Source organism: Chrysochloris asiatica, unplaced genomic scaffold, assembly GCF_000296735.1.
Source record: "Chrysochloris asiatica unplaced genomic scaffold, ChrAsi1.0 scaffold00018, whole genome shotgun sequence".
Lineage (NCBI taxonomy): Eukaryota > Metazoa > Chordata > Mammalia > Afrosoricida > Chrysochloridae > Chrysochloris > Chrysochloris asiatica.
Window position 1 is genome coordinate 29,772,282 of NW_006408536.1, and position 19,784 is coordinate 29,792,065.

General features: G+C 49.9%; 1 protein-coding gene across 1 annotated transcript in view; it reads left to right on the forward strand.

The window, feature by feature from the left end:
* PNPLA4 (patatin-like phospholipase domain containing 4) overlaps window positions 1-19,784 on the forward strand; it is a 29,531-nt gene that overhangs the window by 7,408 nt on the left and 2,339 nt on the right. Inside the window, exons 2-4 of the mRNA XM_006835647.1 lie at window positions 2,178-2,272; window positions 2,424-2,559; window positions 13,780-13,845. Of these exons, the coding sequence (XP_006835710.1) occupies window positions 2,178-2,272; window positions 2,424-2,559; window positions 13,780-13,845 (297 nt within the window). The remainder of the gene's footprint in view (window positions 1-2,177; window positions 2,273-2,423; window positions 2,560-13,779; window positions 13,846-19,784) is intronic.

The following is a 19,784-nucleotide window of genomic DNA, read 5'->3' on the forward strand; positions in this document are numbered from 1 at the left end:
CTCAGACAGTCACCATCCTCACACTGTGGGGTATGAGGGAGTTAACAAGTTAGCCTACAGACTCAGACATGCTCAGAGCATAGCCCTTTGGTCAGGTCTCTCTGCCCGGCCCTGTAGGGATTACTGATAAATGCCCACAGGACACACCATTCCACCGTAAGCCTCAGCCTAAAGGCACTCAGCTCTAGCTCTGTGGGTCAGCAAACCTGGTTGTTGTTAAGTGCCTTCAAGCAGGTTCCAACCCATAGTAATCCTGTATAGGGTTTCCAAGGAGCAGCTGGTGAGCTTGAACCACCGACCTTATGGTTGAAACCAACTTTATAGTCTAGCGCATTAGCTCACAGCACCAAGCCAGGACTCCTCAGCAAACCTAGCTCCCCCAGTTTACTGCCTGGAGGCGCCCCACTCTGTAAGTGAACATCCTTCCCAAAGTCACTCTGCTTTCCTCACTGTATGGCCAGGGAAGACCACCGTTTTGTGTGGTGTTCTAGTTTAGCTGTGGGTTCCGCTGCGGCTGCTCCTCTGCTCTCCTCCAGTGCATAGCTTTCTGTCCCTGGGCTGAGGAGGCTCACTGCACTGATCTCAGGAGCACCCCACCCTCCTTCTTTTCTTCTTGCTGGTAGCAAGATCCCCACTCTGCTTCTGAGATGGCTCGTTGCAGACCCTGCAGAATGATACCACTGACCCATCTCTCATTAGATTTCTAGTGTTTACAATGAGCAGTCTTGTTAACAATCGCTCACAAGTGAATCGTAAGGCGGGATGCTTCCACTCTGTCTTGTAGAGTCTTCATGAGTAGGAATCCCGAGGGTTTTCAGTCGGTGTGAAGGTACTTTTACAAAACGTCAGGGTCCAGACCTGACCCCCATCCACTGGTTCCATGCACATGGACTACCGCCATCCCTTCTGCTGGTGCTGATACTGCATTCATCCATGCGGGGGCAGAGCTGACCCAGTGCTGGCTCAGGTAGAATGACCCCCTTGCATATGGGACACCCAGGTTTGATTTCCGGCCATGTACAGCCACCACCCATTTGTCAGTGGAGGTGTGTGTGTTGCTGAGATGCTGAACAGGTGTCTGTGGAACTGCCTCGCTGACAGTAGGAAGAAAGGCCTGGCTATCTCCTTCTGAAAATCAGCCCATGAAAACACCACAGATCCCAGCAGCCTGATCCACAACTGATGTGGGCATGGCAGAGGCCCAGGTAGTGTTTCGTTCCATTTTAGACGGCAGTCCGGTCTGACTCTGTAAGTTGTTAAGTTGTTGTTAAGTGTCGTCGAGTCGGTTCCGACCCATAGCGACCCTGTACAGGGTTTCCGAGGGTGTAAATCTTTACGGGAGTAGAAAGCCTCATCTTTCTCCCGCGGAGCGGCTGGTAGTTTCGAACCGCTGACCTTAAGGTTCGCAGCCTGATTCGTAACAGGTAACAATAATTACCAACAACAACGATAGCAGAAGTATAGATTGCATGCTCGAGGGCATGGAATCGGAGTGGGAGAGGAGGCTCATTTGTGTTGGGGGCCCTGTAGGAGAATGTGGCACGGTTGAATGAGGACTGGGCCCTGGCGGATTGTCCAGATACGCAGGACGCCACGTGAGAGAGCACGAGAAGATTTGGGAGTCCACTGTGGTGAGAAGTCATGCTCTGTGGAGCAGGAGTGGAGGGAGGGCCCGGGCACCTGGGGGGGCAGGCACAGCTGTGTAAGAGGGTGGAGGCCGAGTCTGCAGTGGGGCGTGTACTTCTAGAACCCAGACGGCACGTCGGAACCTGGAGTGTGTTTTTGACATGGCGTACGGCTGTTGCTAGTTACCACCCAGTTGATTCCGACTCGAGCTGACCCCACGTGATGTGTGCAGCCGGGAATTACATTCCACAAGAATGTCAAAGCTGTGACCTTCCAGAGGCAGATCACCAGGCCTTTATCCTGACGTGCCTCTGGGTGTGGGTTTGAACCTCCAACCTTTTGGCTGATACTTGACTGCTGAAGCGCTTGGGCCAACCCTGCCTTTGTCAAAGTGTTGTTGTGAAGTGCCATCAATTGGGTTCCAACTCATAGTGACCCTGAATTGGGTTTTCGAGGAGCAGCTGGTGGGTTCGAACCGCCGCTCTTGTGGTTCGCAGTCCAGTGCTGATCCTGTCACACCACACCCTCATTTATCCCCTTTCTTTTTTCAGGAATGTAATGAATTCGTCTACAAGTTTGCAGAAGAAATCCGAAGGCAGTCTTTCGGGGCAGTCACACCTGGCTATGACTTTGTAGCGCGTTTGAGGTACATATCCTGTGTGTCCCCCCGAGAACTCTAGGAAGATGGGGTGCTACTGGCTTCCTGTGACAAGCTCAGCAGCCTCTCTGCTGAAACACTGAATAGCACTTCAATAATTAACGGTGAATGATGCGGCTCGCTTCTCCTTCTTCCTTAGAAGCGGAATGGAGCTGATTCTGCCGCCCAATGCTCATGAACTGGCCCAGAACCGACTCCATGTGTCCATAACCAACACCAGGACCAGGGAAAACTACTTGGTCTCCCATTTTGCCTCCAGGGAAGACCTCATTAAGGTAACAGTGCAGTGAGCAGACTTTGGGGGTGTCAGCCTCGGTTGTGTGGAGTGGAGAGCTCCTACTCAGAGACACAGACCAGTGAGTGGTTGTTGTTAAGTACCGTGGAGTTGGTTCTGACTCACAGCGACCCTGCACAGGGTTTCCGAGGCTGTCAATCTTTACAGGAGCAGAGCGCCTCATCTTTCTCTCATGGAACTGCTGGTAGTTTTGAACTGCTGACCTTGAGGTTAGCAGCCCGATTCGTAAACCAAACCAGTGAGAGCTATAACTAAATGGGGCTGCTTGGTTTTGTCGAGTCTGGAAAGTTTTCCATCTTTGACTGGATGCAGCTGAACCCTTTCCTGCCACTATGTTAGTGTGCAACAATCAGTGCTTTCTTACTCTGGCAGGCTCCCGCCTTAACCTGGTTACGGTTTCCACAGGTTCCACTGTGCAGCAGGCCTGGGGACGAGCGTAGGTTCGGTTCTGGACCTCGGCAGTACATTGAAGGTCGCAGTAAAGGGAACCACACACATATGTTGGTGTCCCAGTGCGCATTAAAGTGGTGTTGGCATGAGACCATGGCCTGTTGACGAGCTCTGGTGGCACACTGGGTTCAGTGTCAGGCTGCTAACTGAAAGGTCAGCAGCTGAAATTCACCAGCCACTCCTGTGGAGGAAGAGGGATGGGGCAGTTGGCGTCCAGCAAGTTTTCCAGCCTCGGTAGCCCTCCTCTGACCTCTAGGGTCGCTGGGAGGCAGAGTCCAGTTCACAGCCAGGGTTTTGTGAGTAGACCATGAAGTATGCCAACAGCATGACGAAGGCCTTGGGGATGCGGTAAGAATGCCCCGGGCAGGACACAGAGACATAAAGCGAGCACTGTATCATGGGGAAATGGCACAGATACACTTGCTCCATGCAGGGCTGCTCCAAACCTTCGCCAATGTTGGGGAAAAAAAAAAAAAAAAAGCAATGTTATTTGCTGAGCGCAAAAACACAGAGTGTGATAAACAAGGTGTGTATCTGCAATTCCTGTGTGTAGGGAGAGCAGGACCCCATCCCTGAGGCCGCTGCCCCATCACCCACCTGGGAGGCAGGAAGTGCCCAGTAGACGATGCCCTAGAGGAATGGACCAAACACTGACCCTCAGGCCACCTCAGGCCCTGCTGGCCTCCAGAGTCCTCTGAGGAACCCTGGTGGCGCAGTGACTGAGTACTCGGCAGGGAGCCCAGTGTTCCTGTCATGACCTTTGACCTCCTCCTTACAACAAAAAGCAGGTGCCTAGTGAAATTTGTTGTTGTTAAGTGCCGTCAGTAGGTTCTGACTCATAGCTCATAGCAACCCTGTATAGGGTTTCCGAGTAGCAGCTAGTGAATTTGAACCACTGAAGTTATGGTTCAGACCAACTTTATGGTTCAGTACTTATCCTACAGTACCACGCCAGGACTCCTGGTACAATTTAGTAGCAATGAAAACTAAGTAAAGCAACCCAAATCGGTTGCCAGAGAGTCAATCCAGGTGCATTCCAGCTCAAGCCCCTGCGGAGAATTTGTATTGCCACCTCCAGTAGGCAGAATAAAAATCTACGCGGACACAAGATTTCCCAGGGGACCCTAATGAGCTCCCTGGGAATCTCGGGAAACTGTAGAGAGAGCTGATTCAAAGCCTCAGTCAGTCCCTGCCAGCTCATGGCCACAGACATGAAGTGTCTCCCCAGTTTTCAGTAACTCATTTTTCTGAAGTACATCACCAGACCTTTTTCCTGAGGCTCCCCTTGTAGATTCGGACCACTAACCTTTCCCGGTCGGAGCCGAGCATGTTAGCACCGTGTGGCAGTGACAGACAGGTCCTGGGACCTGTGGTCTGGGTAAGAGCTTTACCTACACCACCGCACTTGAGTTTGCTGACGATAATTCATAAACAGCTCCAGCAGCACATCGGCAGGGAGCTGCCCAAAGTCCAAGCCGGATTCAGAAGAGCACGTGGAATGAGGGATATCATAGCCGATGGCAGATGGGTCTTGGCTAAAAGCAGAGACTACCAGAAACATAATTGCTGGTGTTTTGTTGACTATGTAAAGGCTTTCGACGGTGTTCATCTTAACAAATTCTGGATGAGAACTTCTCAAGGGGATGGACAGACACAGTGGCCGTAGTCCTAGGGTCACACATAACAATTGTGAGGACAGCGCAGGACCGGGCAGTGTTTGGTTCACCTGTGCTCTGGGTCGCTATGAATTGGAGCCAATCCTGTCACAACTAACAACAACAACAACAACAGTCTTTACAAAACCCAACGGCCACATCTTCCTCCCGGGGAGTTGCTGGGAACAGAGGTGTATCTATGCGAAAAAGCACCTGCGAGGAGCACTGAAATTGCACCCCTGTCCAAGCCCCTGACTCCTGCCCCTTAGAGAACTTTACCATCCGCAAGTCAAGCTCGTGCGTCTTCCCATCACCACAGTACGTCACTGCACGCCAGTCACTGCTCCGTCCGCTTTTCGCTCATGAACATCAACCTGTAATGATCTCAGCATCTTTTTCTTCAGTCTTTTTCCTGTCTCTACACTCAGCAGAGCAGGATCAGTGTGACATAACCCAAGGAGACTCTCAAGTATGACAGTCCTCATTTGAACATGCCAAATGAACTCTCCAGCTGGCAAGGATTCATAGGAAAATGGCTCAGTGGGGCCCAGCCACGTACTAACCTTACACAGCTTGGATACGCCTCTGGCTGGCAAGTTAGAAGGGCCAAGTTTTCCGTTAGCAGCCGTCTTGGTTCTCTTACTGCTGGTGGCTGGCATTAGCAACCCGGAATGTATTCGCTCACAGCTCAGAAGGCTACAAGTCTGAATTCAGAGTGCTGGCTCTGGAGGAAGGGCCCCGTCTCCTTTCACCATCTGCAGGCCCCGCATTCCTCGGCGATCTCGGTGTGTCTTGACACCAGTCTTCCCTGGATGTAGGAGCTTCACTGTACAGGAACCCCAGGTCCAAGGCAGGCAGCCTACTCCTGGATCTTGTTTCTTGGTGGCAACCGGTCCCTCACTCTCTACCCACTTCCTTCTCCTTCTATCTCTTGTAAGAGAAAAGATATTGGAGACCACCTCCGTGGGACTCTCCTGTACTTCACATCAGGGTCCTGGTGGGATTAAGGGACTCATTACCCCCAAGAAGTGTTCCTGGTATAGTGCTGTGGGTTAATGCGCTGGACTGCAAAGTCGGTTTGAACCACATGTCGGCTGTTCAAGCTCACCAGCCATTCCTTGGAAACCCTATACAGGGTCGCTATGGGTCAAAACTGATTTCACAGCAATTAACAACAACATCACCAAGAAACAAGAGCCAGGAGTGGAGTGCGTTCTTTGTCCCTGGGGTCCCTTTGAAGCTCCCAGATCCAGGGAATAACAACCTGGTGTGGTGTTGTGGACTAATGCATCAGGCTGCAAAGCCATTTGAACTGCAAGGTCGGTGGTTCAAGCTCACCAGCCACTCTTTGGAAACGTTATATAGGGTCGCTATGGGTTAGAGCCCACTCAGGTGTGGTGCTGCAGCATAATGCACTGGACCACAAGGTCCATGGTTCAAACCCACTAGCTGCTCCTCGGAAACTGTATACAGGATTGCTATGAGTTAGAGCCCACTCAGGTGTGGTGCTGCAGCATAATGCACTGGACCACAAGGTCCATGGTTCAAACCCACCAGCTGCTCCTCGGAAACCCTATACAGGGTCACTGTAAGTCGGAACTGGCTTGATGGCACTCATCAACAAACAACATCTCACCTTTGCAGGTGCAGTGGCTCCATACGATAAGCACTGGACTGTGAACCACAAGGTCCAGTGTTTGAGCCACCAACAGCTCTGAGGGAGAAAGATGAGGCTTTGAGCTGCCACAAAAGATTTAAAAGCCTCATAACCCTACAAAAGGTCACTATGAGTCTAAACCAACTCCACGGCACTTAACAACAACGACATCCCACCCTTAATCCTCTTATTGTTTGATCACATCAGATCACATCCTCGGGGGGCATCACAGAAATGCCAGACACCTGAGAATCATGTTCCAGCCAAGTGACACCTATTTTGGGGGAAACACCATTCCATCCATGAAAGCTGTACACGGTGATGAGAGCAGCCAGCCTCATCTCTGTGGAGCGACGGGTGGATCTGAACCACCTACCTTGCAATGATCAGCCCACAGCCCCACCTGGCTCCATGTATTACAATTGCCTGTTGTTGTTAAGTGCTGTTGAGTTGGTTCATGCTTTTAGCGACCCTGTATAGTGGCCGGTGGGTTTGAACTGCCGACCTTGAGACTGGCAGTCCAGTATTTATCCTACAGCCACATCAGCAGCTTAATTTATAAAGAGAAAAGGAGCTACGTGCTACATGGGGAGTAACTTTGCGAAAACCTCAGCATGGTAGGTGGCCGGCCCGCTAGCATTGCTAACCCTGGGTTGCAGTGCTCAGCTCCAGTCACGGGGACAAATGGCCTTGCTCTTCATCCCTGAAGAGCCCCCTTTCTGATTTCCTGAGTCTGGGAGTGCCACACCTCCCAGGGCAGTGGGGTTTTCCAGATGATATGAAAGGTTTAGGAGAACGTTCTGGATGCAGCCCAATGCAGCACCTGAACCGTTAGACACGGAGGCCTCTCGGTGTGCTCAGTGAGGTACACCCACGTATGTAGTAGGATTGAATGCACTGCTTCTGGTTCTGAGATGCAAACCCTCAAGCAAGGGTCTTAGGGAGACCCCAGGTGCTCAGGACCACCCCCAGCTGCCCGCCAGCAAGGAAGTGGGGCCTTGGGTCATTCAGGTGCAGAAAACCACCGTCTGTCAGCACCTCCAGGATCAAGCGAGCAGACCCTCATGCGGGGCCCTCGGGAAGCCATGCAGCCCCGGGCACCTGGATTCTGTCCTGCAAGACCCTTCTGTGTCCTGGCCGCAGAACTGCAGGAAGCGGCGTTGGCATTGCGTTAGGCCTCCACATGTGTGAAAACTAGTGAGGACAGCAGTTGAAAACGATTGCTGTGTGTCAGCCGACTCCCCCCCCCCCAGCTTCCTTGTCTGGGGTACGAGCTGATCAGCCAATGGTGTCATTGCTTGAGTTCACTGAGAAGAGACGGGAGGTAGTGGACAGAAACGTGGCCCTCCTTCTAAGGAGAATATGGAAAACAGAATACTTATCCTGGTGATCTAAGAAGCATGTACCAATGTTTCCTACAATAAGCCTTCACCATTTAAAGAGCTACGACTAGCAGGGTGGGTTTTGATTACTACAACAAAGGAGTTTGAATCTGCATGTGGAAAAGTCACGGAGCATTGCCCAGGATGAGTGCGGGCGGGCGAACAGTGGGGCAGGAGGGAAGAGAGCAAGCTCCGAGGTGGAAGACAATAAGCCTGCCTTGGGCATCAGGAATCCTAGTGGCCCAGAGTTCAAAAGCTCAGCTGCCAACAGAGGGGTCGGCGGTTCAGTCCCACCCAGAGGCTCCTTGGGAGAAAGACCTGGCGCTCTGCCTCCGTAAAGAATTTGTTGTAGTTATTTAGTGTTGTCAAGTCAGTTCTGACTCATAAGGACCCTGTATAGAGTTTCCGAGGAGTTGGTGGGTTTGAACTGCCTACCTTGCATTTCAGTCCGACCTTGTGGTCCAGTGCTTATCCTACAGCGCCACTCCAGGACTCCCCTTGTAAAAAAATACAGGCTAAGAAACCCTCAGAGTCCATGAGACAGCACCCTGGGTAGGAGGGTAGGAGGGTTATTGAGCTCGTGTGATAGAAGAGTCCTGGGGGGGCTTGTCTCAGGGGGCTTGTCTCAGGTGGAGCTATGCACAGAGGGTCGAGTGGATACTGAACCGGAGGAGGACAAAGCCACCTGCACATCCTTCCTGTAGATGGAGTCTGGAGGCTCCCGACACGAAGCAGCTGCCCTTGTGAGATTGCAAGACCCGCCCGTGGACACACAGCCCCCCTCCAGTGTTTGTTGTGCATACGTGACATCACCAGCCATTGGGGGCCAACCGACCACAGCCAGTCCTAGGTGACCCTTTTTGCCAACGTCAGCAGGCTCTTCAGGAGGTAAACCTGCCTCAGAGGAGCTCATGTTTTAATGCATCGTGCTGTGGTCTGCTGGTGCTCCACTGAGTGTCTGGATGGGTACAAGTCATTGAAATCTTCACCTTCCCCATCAGGGCATCATGGTCCTACTGGGAATGTCAGTGGTGTACAGATGTGGAGCAGGGTGTCCCCGGACCTACTGGGAATGAGTGTGGTGGACAGATGTGGAACCACGTGGCCAAGGTTGATCATCTGAACCGTCCAGTGGCACTGGGGAAGAAAGGTCTAGCCATGTGCCTCCACAATGACAACAACCAAGAGAACCTGAAGGAGCTGATGTGCTCTGTGGCCGCGGAGTCGATGGCCAAGGTGTGGGGTTTTCTTGGCCCTACACAGAGTGAGGGTTATTGGTGAGCTCAATCTCCCCGGGAAGACATGAGATGGGACGTAAGAAAAGCACACATTGAGGCCCAGTTCCATCTCCTCCTTTCCAGAATCCTATTTGCCAGCAGTAAAATAGCTGTAAGTGAAGTACACATCAGAGAAATTGCTTAGTCCTTAAATATCCCGAGCTCATTTCCCCCTAAACTCGGTTTGATGTCCAAATCATCAACAAGGCCTGTGAAAGGAGATCAAGCTACAGTGGAGCGGGTCCATTGATTGGCGGAGTCACAGCTGTTCCAGCGTGATCACTGCCTGTCTCGTAGCACTGAGGAGGGACCTCACTGTTACTGACTGCAGCTGTAATTGAAGAGCACTTTTCATCCACACATCCCCAAACAATTGAGCATTAACGCGTGAGTCTTTGACATGGACTGAAATGCTCCTGGTTCGAAGGGGAGGGATTTGGTTTCTGTGGGGCACCTCAGTGTTTGGAGCATAATTGTAATAGTTATTCAAAGAGCGTCTCTGGTCCTTTAAAGAGCTCTAAGCACAGTTGTTCCATGTTGTGCATGCTCTCCACAAATTGTCTCAGTTTGCAGGGCCGTGTCAAGTTACAGTCGTGGAATAACGTCATTAAGTTGCTACAGGTATTTGCAAAGTGTGCCGAGCTGTTACTGTGGTCTATAACAGACTAGCTAGTGGATGATCGGGTCAAATATGGCCAGGGCGAATGCAGGGGCCTAGACTGCAAGCAAACGTTCTGTGAAACCGAACCGCTGGCTCATGCTCCTGTGATCTTGAACAAGTCATGTGAGTTTATCCTCACAAGCCCTGCCCACCTGTGAAATGAGCACATGAAGGTACTGTCACGTCACTCTAGTGTGGTACCCCAGTCAAAGCCAACGTTCTGAGAGGAATGGCACCTTCGGAAGGCGGTTGTGTCTACATGGACTCTTGCTCTAGGCTGTCAAGCCATCGTGAGCAATCATGCAGTAATACCAGCAGCCGCTCTGCCCCCGTGAAGCAGTGCTGCACGTGAGTGTGCAGCCCACCTCTCCGTACACAGGGAGCCTCGCAGTGGGCCTCCCGTGCCCACAAGTTGTGTCTGAGTCACGGCGGACACGTGCACAGCAGGAGGAAACGCGCCTGGCCCCACACCGTCCTCAGCATTGTTGGGGTGATGTTTGCCCCTTTCGTTGGGGCTGTACCGCCCATCTCTTGCAGAGTGTCCTCCGCCTTCGCTGACCTTGATCTGACCAACCACAGTGTCCTTTTTTAGCAACTGGGGGCTTCAAAAGGTGCCTTTATAAATGTTGTCAAAAGATTGTGGGATTTTCCCACCAACTTTTCAAATTCACCATTACTGTTGAGTCAGATTCAACATAGTGACCCTTTAGGACAGAGGAGAACTGCCCCACTGGGGTGTTCCAAACTTCTCCACTGGGGTGTTCCATTTATGAAATCAGGATGCCACATCTTTCTCCCACAGACCAGCTGGTGGTTTCAAACTGCCGACCTTGTGGCTAACAGCTAAGCGCTGAACTACTACACCACAGGACTCCTTCGACTAAATATACAAAGAGACAACACACTATCCCCGCCCGTGGCATCTTGTTAGCAGGGAGGTGGGGGTGAAGGTGGAGTTTCTGTGTGAGTAATTCGGTTCTAAGCGCAGTGCCAGGGTGCAGAAATGAACACATCATGGAACAGACTCCGGCTGTGGTGCACTGTAACTCTGGAAGGGTTTTCCTGTGAAAATCACGTTACGCTGGTGTCTGGTCTGTAATTTAGTTGCAGTTCAGAATAAATAGCCTCTTTGAGAGCTGGCCTCAAAAATCATACCTATAATATTGTTTCTTGGAGGAAAATGCTTTCTGAGTTCTCCATCATTCTGAACGGATGATTTACAAATCAGTTTGGGGCCAAGATCCACTTTCAAATAACACCTGTTCAAGAAGGGGGAAGAAAAAAAAAATCTCATGAAATCTCTGACAATAAACAGTCCTAAAATCTTTGCTTTTCTCATTTGAAAGATTGTAGCTGAAATACTCTACATATCTAATGTTGTTTCTTCTCAAATACAATTCCACTGCCAAGAAACAATGGCATTTCCCTGACATGAAAGCTGCCGGAGTCCTAGTTGTACCACAGGAAGAACGGGCCATTTCCTAAATGACGATGAGGGCTGGGTGAAGGTCGACAGAGCACATCAGTTTTCCATTCTACAATTCAGATCCATTTTGTTTCTGGTCATTGATTGCTGTCCTCACAGTGTAACATCACTTTTCCCACTTGCTTTCTCCTCCCCTCTTGCTTTTCTGAACCATGTCCTTGGGCAAGAGCTGCCCAACTATTCTAAGAACTGCATACCTCTCTGGTATTATTAGTCCCCCTGTAGATCTGTTATTTGAATGAAAATTGAGCCACAGGGGACCCAAAGGGTGACTAACGGTCATATTCATGGGCTCCACCTGCCTCTATCCAACCAGTAAACCCATGAGAGGTTACCTAAGGTACAACTGTTGGTCTCTCCTGTCCGAAGGGGAAAATGGCAAAGACAGTTGAAGACGCATGGAGACAATGGGCTAAGGGACCACAGGAACATCGCTGTCCGTGGTCCTGAGACTGGAGTGCTAGGTGGTGCCCAGTGATCATGACCAACTGCTCTGAAGGTCCTAGGGGGAAATGTGGAACAAAACTCAAGTCTTATTTGACTCTTAAATGGAAGCCCAGAGTATAGTTGGCAAGGAGCCCTAGTGGCACAGTGGGCTATGATTTGGGCGGTTAGCCAAAAGTCAGCAGTTCAAACCCACCAGCCACTCCATAAAAGAAAGATAAGACTTTCTGCTCCTATAAAGATTTACAGCTTCCTCAGAAACCCTATACAGGGTCACTCTGAGTTGGAACCTGACTCGTCAGCACACAGACACCACCAAACAGAGTATAATTGCTGTCCTTTGTGGCTGCCACCACTTGTTAACATACCGCAGCTGGGTCCCTAAGGGTAGGCAACGTGTTGTCCTCTTAGGAACAACCTGGTGGCATTGGGAAATCAGATGCAGTTTTGTTTTACTTTTGCGGGGGGTGCGGCACTCAGAAATATATAATAATTTAAACAACCAAAGGGCACATTCTGCAAGCCTGCCTCCTGGCCACCAGCTCTCAGTCCCTCTCTTTCCATGAAGCTAGAGTCCTCAGCTGCTCCCTCTCTGGTGTTGCTGCTTCTCTCAATAGGGTCCCACATTCTGCTTGTGCTCTTTCCCCTTGATGGCCCTAGGATCCTCTATTTCTGTAATGTAAGAGTAACTACTACCCCATTTTTGTTACAAAACTTCTACCTTTACAATTGTGACAGTCACAATTAGTCATGTTAACAGTTACTCACTACTGAATCATAAGAATCTTATCCCCATCTCTTTTCACCAGACCCATGTAGACAAGATGAAGACTATTCCGTGGGGATTCTACCTTCCCCCGCACCCTCTTAAACTAAACTCCTTCTTGAAAGCTTGTAAGCCAGTCACTTCATGCCTTTATCGCCCCCTCATTTTAGGTAGCCAATGTCTAAGTTGCCCGTCCCTATCTGCCCTGTGTACAGAGGGGTTAGCATTGATACTTGATGTGAAGACTCCTTCCCTCTCTGTTGATCAGATACAGTTTTTAAACAATCTTAACTGTCTATGTTAACAACAAAGAAAGCCACAGCATTTCCTGTCAAGGTGATTTTCATGTGGTAGCCCATGTGTGCAGAACACCACTGTGCTCCACCGTGTTTCCAAGTGCCGTCATCTTTCAGAAGCAGATTGCCAGGACTTTCTTCCAAGGCGCATCTGAGTGGACTCAAACTGTCAGCTCCTTCATTGAGTGCCTGAGTACTTTGTGCCACCCAGGGGCTCCACTCCAATGAGCCATTCAGTTTTTTCAGTTCGTCTAGACTCTGGCAGGTCGACTTTACCTGATGACTTGGTTGTCATCTAACATTGAAATGCTGATTGTGCTTTGGTGAAGTTGCTGATTCAGGGTGCCTTACCTTATACACCTCTCTTTAGGACCCTTTTGGATATTTAAAAAGCTGTCTTTTATGTAAAACCAGAAAACCCATCGATCATCAAGCGGATTTGAACTCCTGAGGAACCTACAGAATAGATTAAAATTCCTCCATTGGGTTACCCAGGGCTGAGAATCTTTAAAGAAGCAGATGACCTCAAAGTGGTGGGTGGGTGGGAACCGCTAACCTTTTGGTTAACAGCTCAATGCTTAACACACGGCATCAGCAGGGCAGCACTTCTTAGTTGTTGTTAATGTTAGGTGCCGTTGAGTCCGGCCCACTGCTGCTGCCACTGTGCCAGCCCATCTCGTTGGGGGTCTTCTTCTTTTTCTCTGACCGTCAACTTTCCCAAGCATGATGTCCTTCTCCAGTAGACTGGTTCCTCCCAACAACATTTTCAGTGACCCTCTACTTTCAGTTAGGTATATGCACTTGTGTATTAAGAGTCCTGGTGGCACAATGGGTTAAGCGCTCGTCTGTAAACTGAAAGGTTGGCTGTCCGAACCCACCCAGTGGCTCTGCATGAGAAAGACTTGGGTATCTGCTCACATGAAGGTGGCAGCCTAGGAAACCTAGTGGACAATTTTCTTCCATCACCAAGATTGCCAATTGACTGGGTCCCTAACAACAATAACAGCTGTTCTCTTGAAGTCTGTGAACTGATTGAGCACGTCAGTTACAGTAAACGTATAGCAAATCCACACCACAGCCGTGAGCCCCTGTGCCCATGCACTGCTTGTTCCCTTTCTCTGTCTAGGTCCTGCTGGCCAGCAGCTTTGTGCCCATTTACTCAGGCCTGAGACCCGTGGAGTACAAAGGGCAGGTAAGGAACAACGCCGTGATTCCCCAAGTCCGTACCGGCTTCCTGGAGGAGGCTGAGCTGACACGGGACCCCTCTGCCAGGATGATCCCTCATGGTGGCGTCTGTCGTTCGGTCTTGGCTGTCGAGTTGTCTCTGGCTTGTTGCAGCAGAAGGAAACGTGGCCTGCTCTGTGGCATCCCCATGATGTGTGGAATGTTTGGGTACATTCCTGAGGCTGCAGTGCCAGTGCGTCCCCAGGAGGGTCTCCCTTGTTTTTGGTGGTCCTCGGCTTCCCCAAATGTGCCCACCTAGGGTGGTGGTTGTGCTGGTGGCTAGACCCCTTTCAAAAAGCATTTTCCTCTTTCGATTTCTGCCCATCTCCCACAATGTGACTGAGAGAGTTGTGCTCAAGTGCCGTCGAGAAGAGGAGACATTGCTAACAGGGTCAAGTGTCTGGAAAGAGAGTCTCCCGTTGAAGTGTGCCGTGATGCATTTGCATCTTGGAGACAGTACAGACGAATAGCCGTCGTAAGCAGAAGGGACCACACTGCTGTGAGACAAAGATGAGAGCCAGCGGGACCCCAGGCTTCCATGCCAACATGCAGCACCTGTAGTCAAACATAACCAAATCCATGCTGTCCCGTCCATTCCGACTCATACCCACCCTAGAGGACAGAGGAGAACTGCCCCAGAGGGCCTCCGGGACTCTCATCTTTACAGAAGCAGCTGGTGGGTGTGAACCAGCAATGTTTTCATTAGCAGCTGAGCACTTAACCCATTGTGCCACCAGGGCTCCTTAAAGAAATCTGTAACTGTCTACAGTCAGTTTGTGTGGAACTACTCCATGGGGTTTTCACGGCTGTGATGCACCACAAGGAGGTCGCCAGGCCTTTCTTCTGAATCTTCTCTGAGTGGGAGTGGGTTACAACCACCAAGCTTTGGGCTAATAGGCTCTTAGCTATCTGTGCCACCAGGAGACACGTAAACTGTCAGTGGAATGTAGGTTTAAGTGTCTCCATGTTAATTTACAGGTTTTCCCACTTGTGTGGCTCTGCAGGATAAAGCCCTGGATCACAAGGTCGGTTTGAACCACAAGGTCGTTGGTTCAAATCCACCAGCCACTCCTCAGAAACCCTAGACAGGGTTCCTACAAGTCAGAACCAAGTGAACAGCACTTAACAATTACATTCCTGTATCCAGAGTGTCCGCATGCCACCACTCCTGAAGGAAAGAAAGTGTAGCTCTTGGGGTGATATACAGTGTTTTTACCCAGATAACGTTAGTCGTCTACATTTGTTTGCTAACCACTCCCTCCTCAACCCTAGGTTTTTTTCATAAGTGTGGTGCTGTGAGTTAATGCGCTGGCCTGCAAGGTCAGTTTGAACCACAAGGTCAGTGGTTCAAGCTCACCAGCAGCTCCTTGGAAACCCCATACAGGATCCCTGTGAATCGGAACCGACTTCACAACACTTAACAACAAGAAGCTATGCTAATATTTTGACAGCAACATGTAAAATACATTAAAGTTGTTGTTAGATGCCCTTGAGTCGATTCTGACCCAGAGCCACCCCAGGAACAACAGCAGAACGAAACACTGCCCAGTCCTGCCCCATCCTCACCATTGTTGTTACGTTTCAGCCCAATGCTGCCGCCACTGTGTCAGGATCCAGCTCACTGAGGGCCTTCCTCTTTTCCACTGACACTCCACTTTACCAAGCATAGTGTCCTTCTCCAGGGACTGGTTCCTCCTGACAGCATGACCAAAGTACGTGAGAGGCAGTCTCCCCGCCCTCGATTCTAAGCAGCATTCTGGCCGTACTCTTGGTTCGTTCCTCTGGCAGTCCCTGGCTCGTTCCATATTCCTCCCCACCAGCATCATTCAGGTGCTTCAATTCTTTGTCGATCTTCCGTATTCCTTCCCCAGCTTTCAGCTGAAAAGACAGGGCGTGGGCCAGGCACATCTTGTTCCTCAAACTTACATCCTAGCTGTTTGACCCTTTAAAGAGGTCTTTTGCAGCAGATTTGTCCAGTGCAATCTGTTGTTTAATTAGCATACTGCTTAGACAATGCCCTAGAGGGGGAGGGCACGGTGGGCAAGCAGACACAGAAGGCGGGAATGTGATTTTATCCCAGGAAATTTGAAGAAAAACACATTAGTTCACAAGCACTGTTGTCACTAGTAAGCTCTGCTAGTTACAGACTCCCTGAGCTCACGGAGACACTGAGGCACCTTGGTCGTTAGAAGACCCTGGTGGTGCTATAGGATAAGCTCGGGACTGCTAACCGCAAGGTTAACTGTTCAAACCTACCAGCCACTGCTCGGGAACCCTATACAGGGCCACTATGAGTCAGAAACCACTTAACAGCATGCAGTAGCAGCATTGCACAGGGGCCATGAAGATGAAGCAGGCAGTTTGCGTCCAACCGCTAACCACAAGGTTGGAGATTCAAACTAAAGCAGTCACACCACAGAAGAAAGACCTGGCTGTCTTCCGTAACAATTACAACCAAGAACACGTTCTGTGGCAGCTCTCCTGTGTAGTACCTCGGGGCTCGGAGTTGAAATCCACTCAATGGCTATGGGCTTAGAGTTTGATATTAGTTCTTGTGATTGTTGTTAAGTGTCGTCGAGTCACGTCCCAATCATGGCAACACTGTTTAGGGTTCCTGAGCAGCAGCTGGTGGGTTTGAACCGCTGGCCTGATGGTTAGCAGCCCAGGGCTCCTTGATATGGGGTCTGCTGCAAATCTACTGAAGCCCTCTGATAAACGGAACACTTCTCGATGTTTGCTCAGTGAGAGTAAGATCGAAGAAGCACAAACAAGATTTGGACAAACCGGCTATTTTCCATTCCTTCCGTTAGCCCATGGTCAAGTCCAGCTGCCTTCACCACCGTGAGCCAGGCTGTCCTCCTTCCCACTCTGGGCTCCGGCGGAGAAGAGCTGACTGACACATGGCGCAGCCTCTGCGTTCGCCTGCAGGAAAACCTGTAGGGATTTCTCGGTCATTGGCCACAGGTTCCATTGAGAATACGGGACAATTCCTAAGGGGGTCTTCTTCCCGCCTGATATTACCCTAGTCCAGAGTTTAGTATTCACATCCAAAGCAATCAGGAGGGTGCAGGGGAAGCAACCTGTTAGTTATACTAGTATACTAATTACTAGTAAACCAACTAACTAGTTAACTAACCAACTAATAGACCTGTACACAAAACCAGACCTGCTGCCATCACATCAGTCCCTACTGACAGTGACCCTGTTGGGTGTCCAACCTTTCGGTTGGTAACCATGCCCTGAACCACAGCTCCAGCTGACACACACAGACACACACGTGTAAGAGGCATAGCGGTGCCGTGGTTAAGCTCTTGGATGCTAATATAAAGATGGGCTGTTGGAAGCCACCGTAGCAACTCCGTGAGAGGAACGCCTCATGACCTGCTCCTGCCAAGCTGGCTGGCTCGGAACCCTAACGGGACCCTTCTGTTCTGTCACATGGGAGCGCTAGCACTTAAAATCGGATGCAGCATGCAACAACAACAAAATACACAAACGTGAAAATGCATATCTGTATAATACACACGTGGGTTAGATTATTTTAAAGATAATGTTGTTGTTGTTGTTGTTAAGTGCCATCGAGTCGGTTCCGACCCATAGCGACCCTGTACAGGGTTTCCAAGGGTGTAAATCCTTACGGGAGTAGAAAGCCTCATCTTTAGTAAGCAAATTATATTATTGTTAAATGTCGTTGAGTCAGTTCCAGCCCATAGCGACCCTATACAGGGATTCCAAGGAACGACTCGGTGGATTTGAACCGCTAACCTTACAGTTCAAACCACCCTTGTGGTCTAGCACTTCCCTGACAGCGCCGCACCAGGACTCCCGCAGATAACACAGGTCATGTGCATTACAATCCCATCGACTTCGGCTCTGTACTCCACCAAAGTGCAATGCCTTCCAAAGGCAAGTTCACCTCAGCTTCATCTGATTATTGGCTTCATTTCTTTTTAAGTTTCTTTCCCCATTCCGGGGAATCCGTCATTGGTGAAGGCCATCTCAGAGAGTACAATGAGGGTCATTTTGTCACCGGCAGCTTTGGAAAGAAAAGAAAGTCCACAAGCCTGGAGGAGACCCTGAGAAGATGAGACTGGATGAGTGGGTGATTTGAGGAAAAGACTGTGCGCTAGCCCTCCTCACTGCCCTGTGTTGGATAGCACACCTTTGCTTTTCCTGCATTGCATTTTAACCCTTCAGTGAAGGTAGTTTACACACTTCTCCATCAAAGAGTCCTATGGGAGGGATTCTCAGCCATTAGCATGATAGGTAGATGATAGAGACAGAGGTAGGTAGATGTTGTGAAATGATGTCAAGTCAGGTCTTACTCTTAGCGACCCTGTATAGGGTTTCCGAGAAGGGGCTGGTGAGTTTGAACTTCTGACTTTGTGATTGTTGCTTATCCTACAGCACCACACCTAGACTCCAGATAGATAGGTAGAAAGGTAGATAGGAAGGTAGGGAGGTGGGTAGATGGGTAGATAGGGAGGTAGGGGGAGATACAAAGATGATAGATAGATAGATAGATAGATAGATAGATAGATAGATAGATAGATAGATAGATAGATAGATAGATAGAGTAGTTAGGTAGGTGGATAGATGCGTAAAAAGAAGAGAGAGAGACAGGATTACAAATTTAATGGGGAAAAAAATGTCTCTTTTAAAAAACGACCGTGAATTGAATGACGGTTTGCAGAGCAGATCATCAGCTTTATGTGCAACAAATCATACACTTCCCTTCATTGCCGTGATTGCAATCCCCTCCATGGATCACCATTAACAGTAGTTACCTCTAGTGCCTTGAACTCTTATTCTTCCCTACCTTTATCTTTCTTCTATTATCTTTTTAATTCTACTTTTCATGAACGTTTTGAAGCCCCCTTATAGATACACAGGTAGATGTTGGGTGGATGGACGGGTGGAGGGGTGGATGGATGATGGAGCTATATGATGGATGGATACATGGATGAAAGGGTGGGTGGGTGGGTGGATGGATGGATGGAAGGAAGGATGGTTGGATGGATAAATGGATGGTGGTGGATGGATGGATAAATGGATGGTGGTGGATGGATGGATGGATGGATGGTGGAGAGAGATGATGGATAGATGGATGGATAGATAGAATGAATACAGATATAGCTATTGATAAAGAGAGCTGTACCTCTATCATCTGAAGGTTATTTTAATACAGATATAATTTCAGGAGCCTTAACGCTTTGTGTGTATGTGTGTGTGTATGCGCGCGCGCGCGTGCTTGTCACTAGAGCCCATCACAGATAGATGGAAACTCTGAGCCTTAGTGTGGACAGACTAAAGACTATTGGCTTTAGGCTTCACGCACCTGCAGTTCTCAGGGGGCAGGTCTGTCTCATGAAGATAGAGAAGTTGCTGTGGCCCAGCACACACCTCGCGTATCCCAACCTGCCATCTCCTTGCCTTGTGGCCATGCTTTCGGGCCCTTCCTCTAGAGGCTTTTCTTTAGTACTCTGCCCCTCACTACCCTGGGGGCCCAGGTTGACAGCTCAGAAACCCTTCTGAGTAAGGTTGCCGTTCTCCATGCCTCTCAGGGTGGCCCTCCCGCTCGATGTGCACCTGAGTCACCGTGAACATAGGAAGACTTTGAGTCCTTTGACTCGCTGGTTTCCACTTCCTGTGTTGAGAGACCTAAACTCCCATGCTGGTGGCTGTTTGATTTGGCGTCCGCAGTCAACTTGAGCGTGTGCGTGGTGATATACGGACCCCCAGACACATTCCACAGGGCAACTTTGCCAGGCGCCACAACCAGGCTGACTTTAGGCGCCCCCAGGCACCCTGTGGGTGGTTAACTTCGGGCTTCTGAATGAACGATTTGGGAGGTTGCCTGATTCCGCCCAGAGTTCTTTATCTTCTACGTAAAATACATGGGGGGGG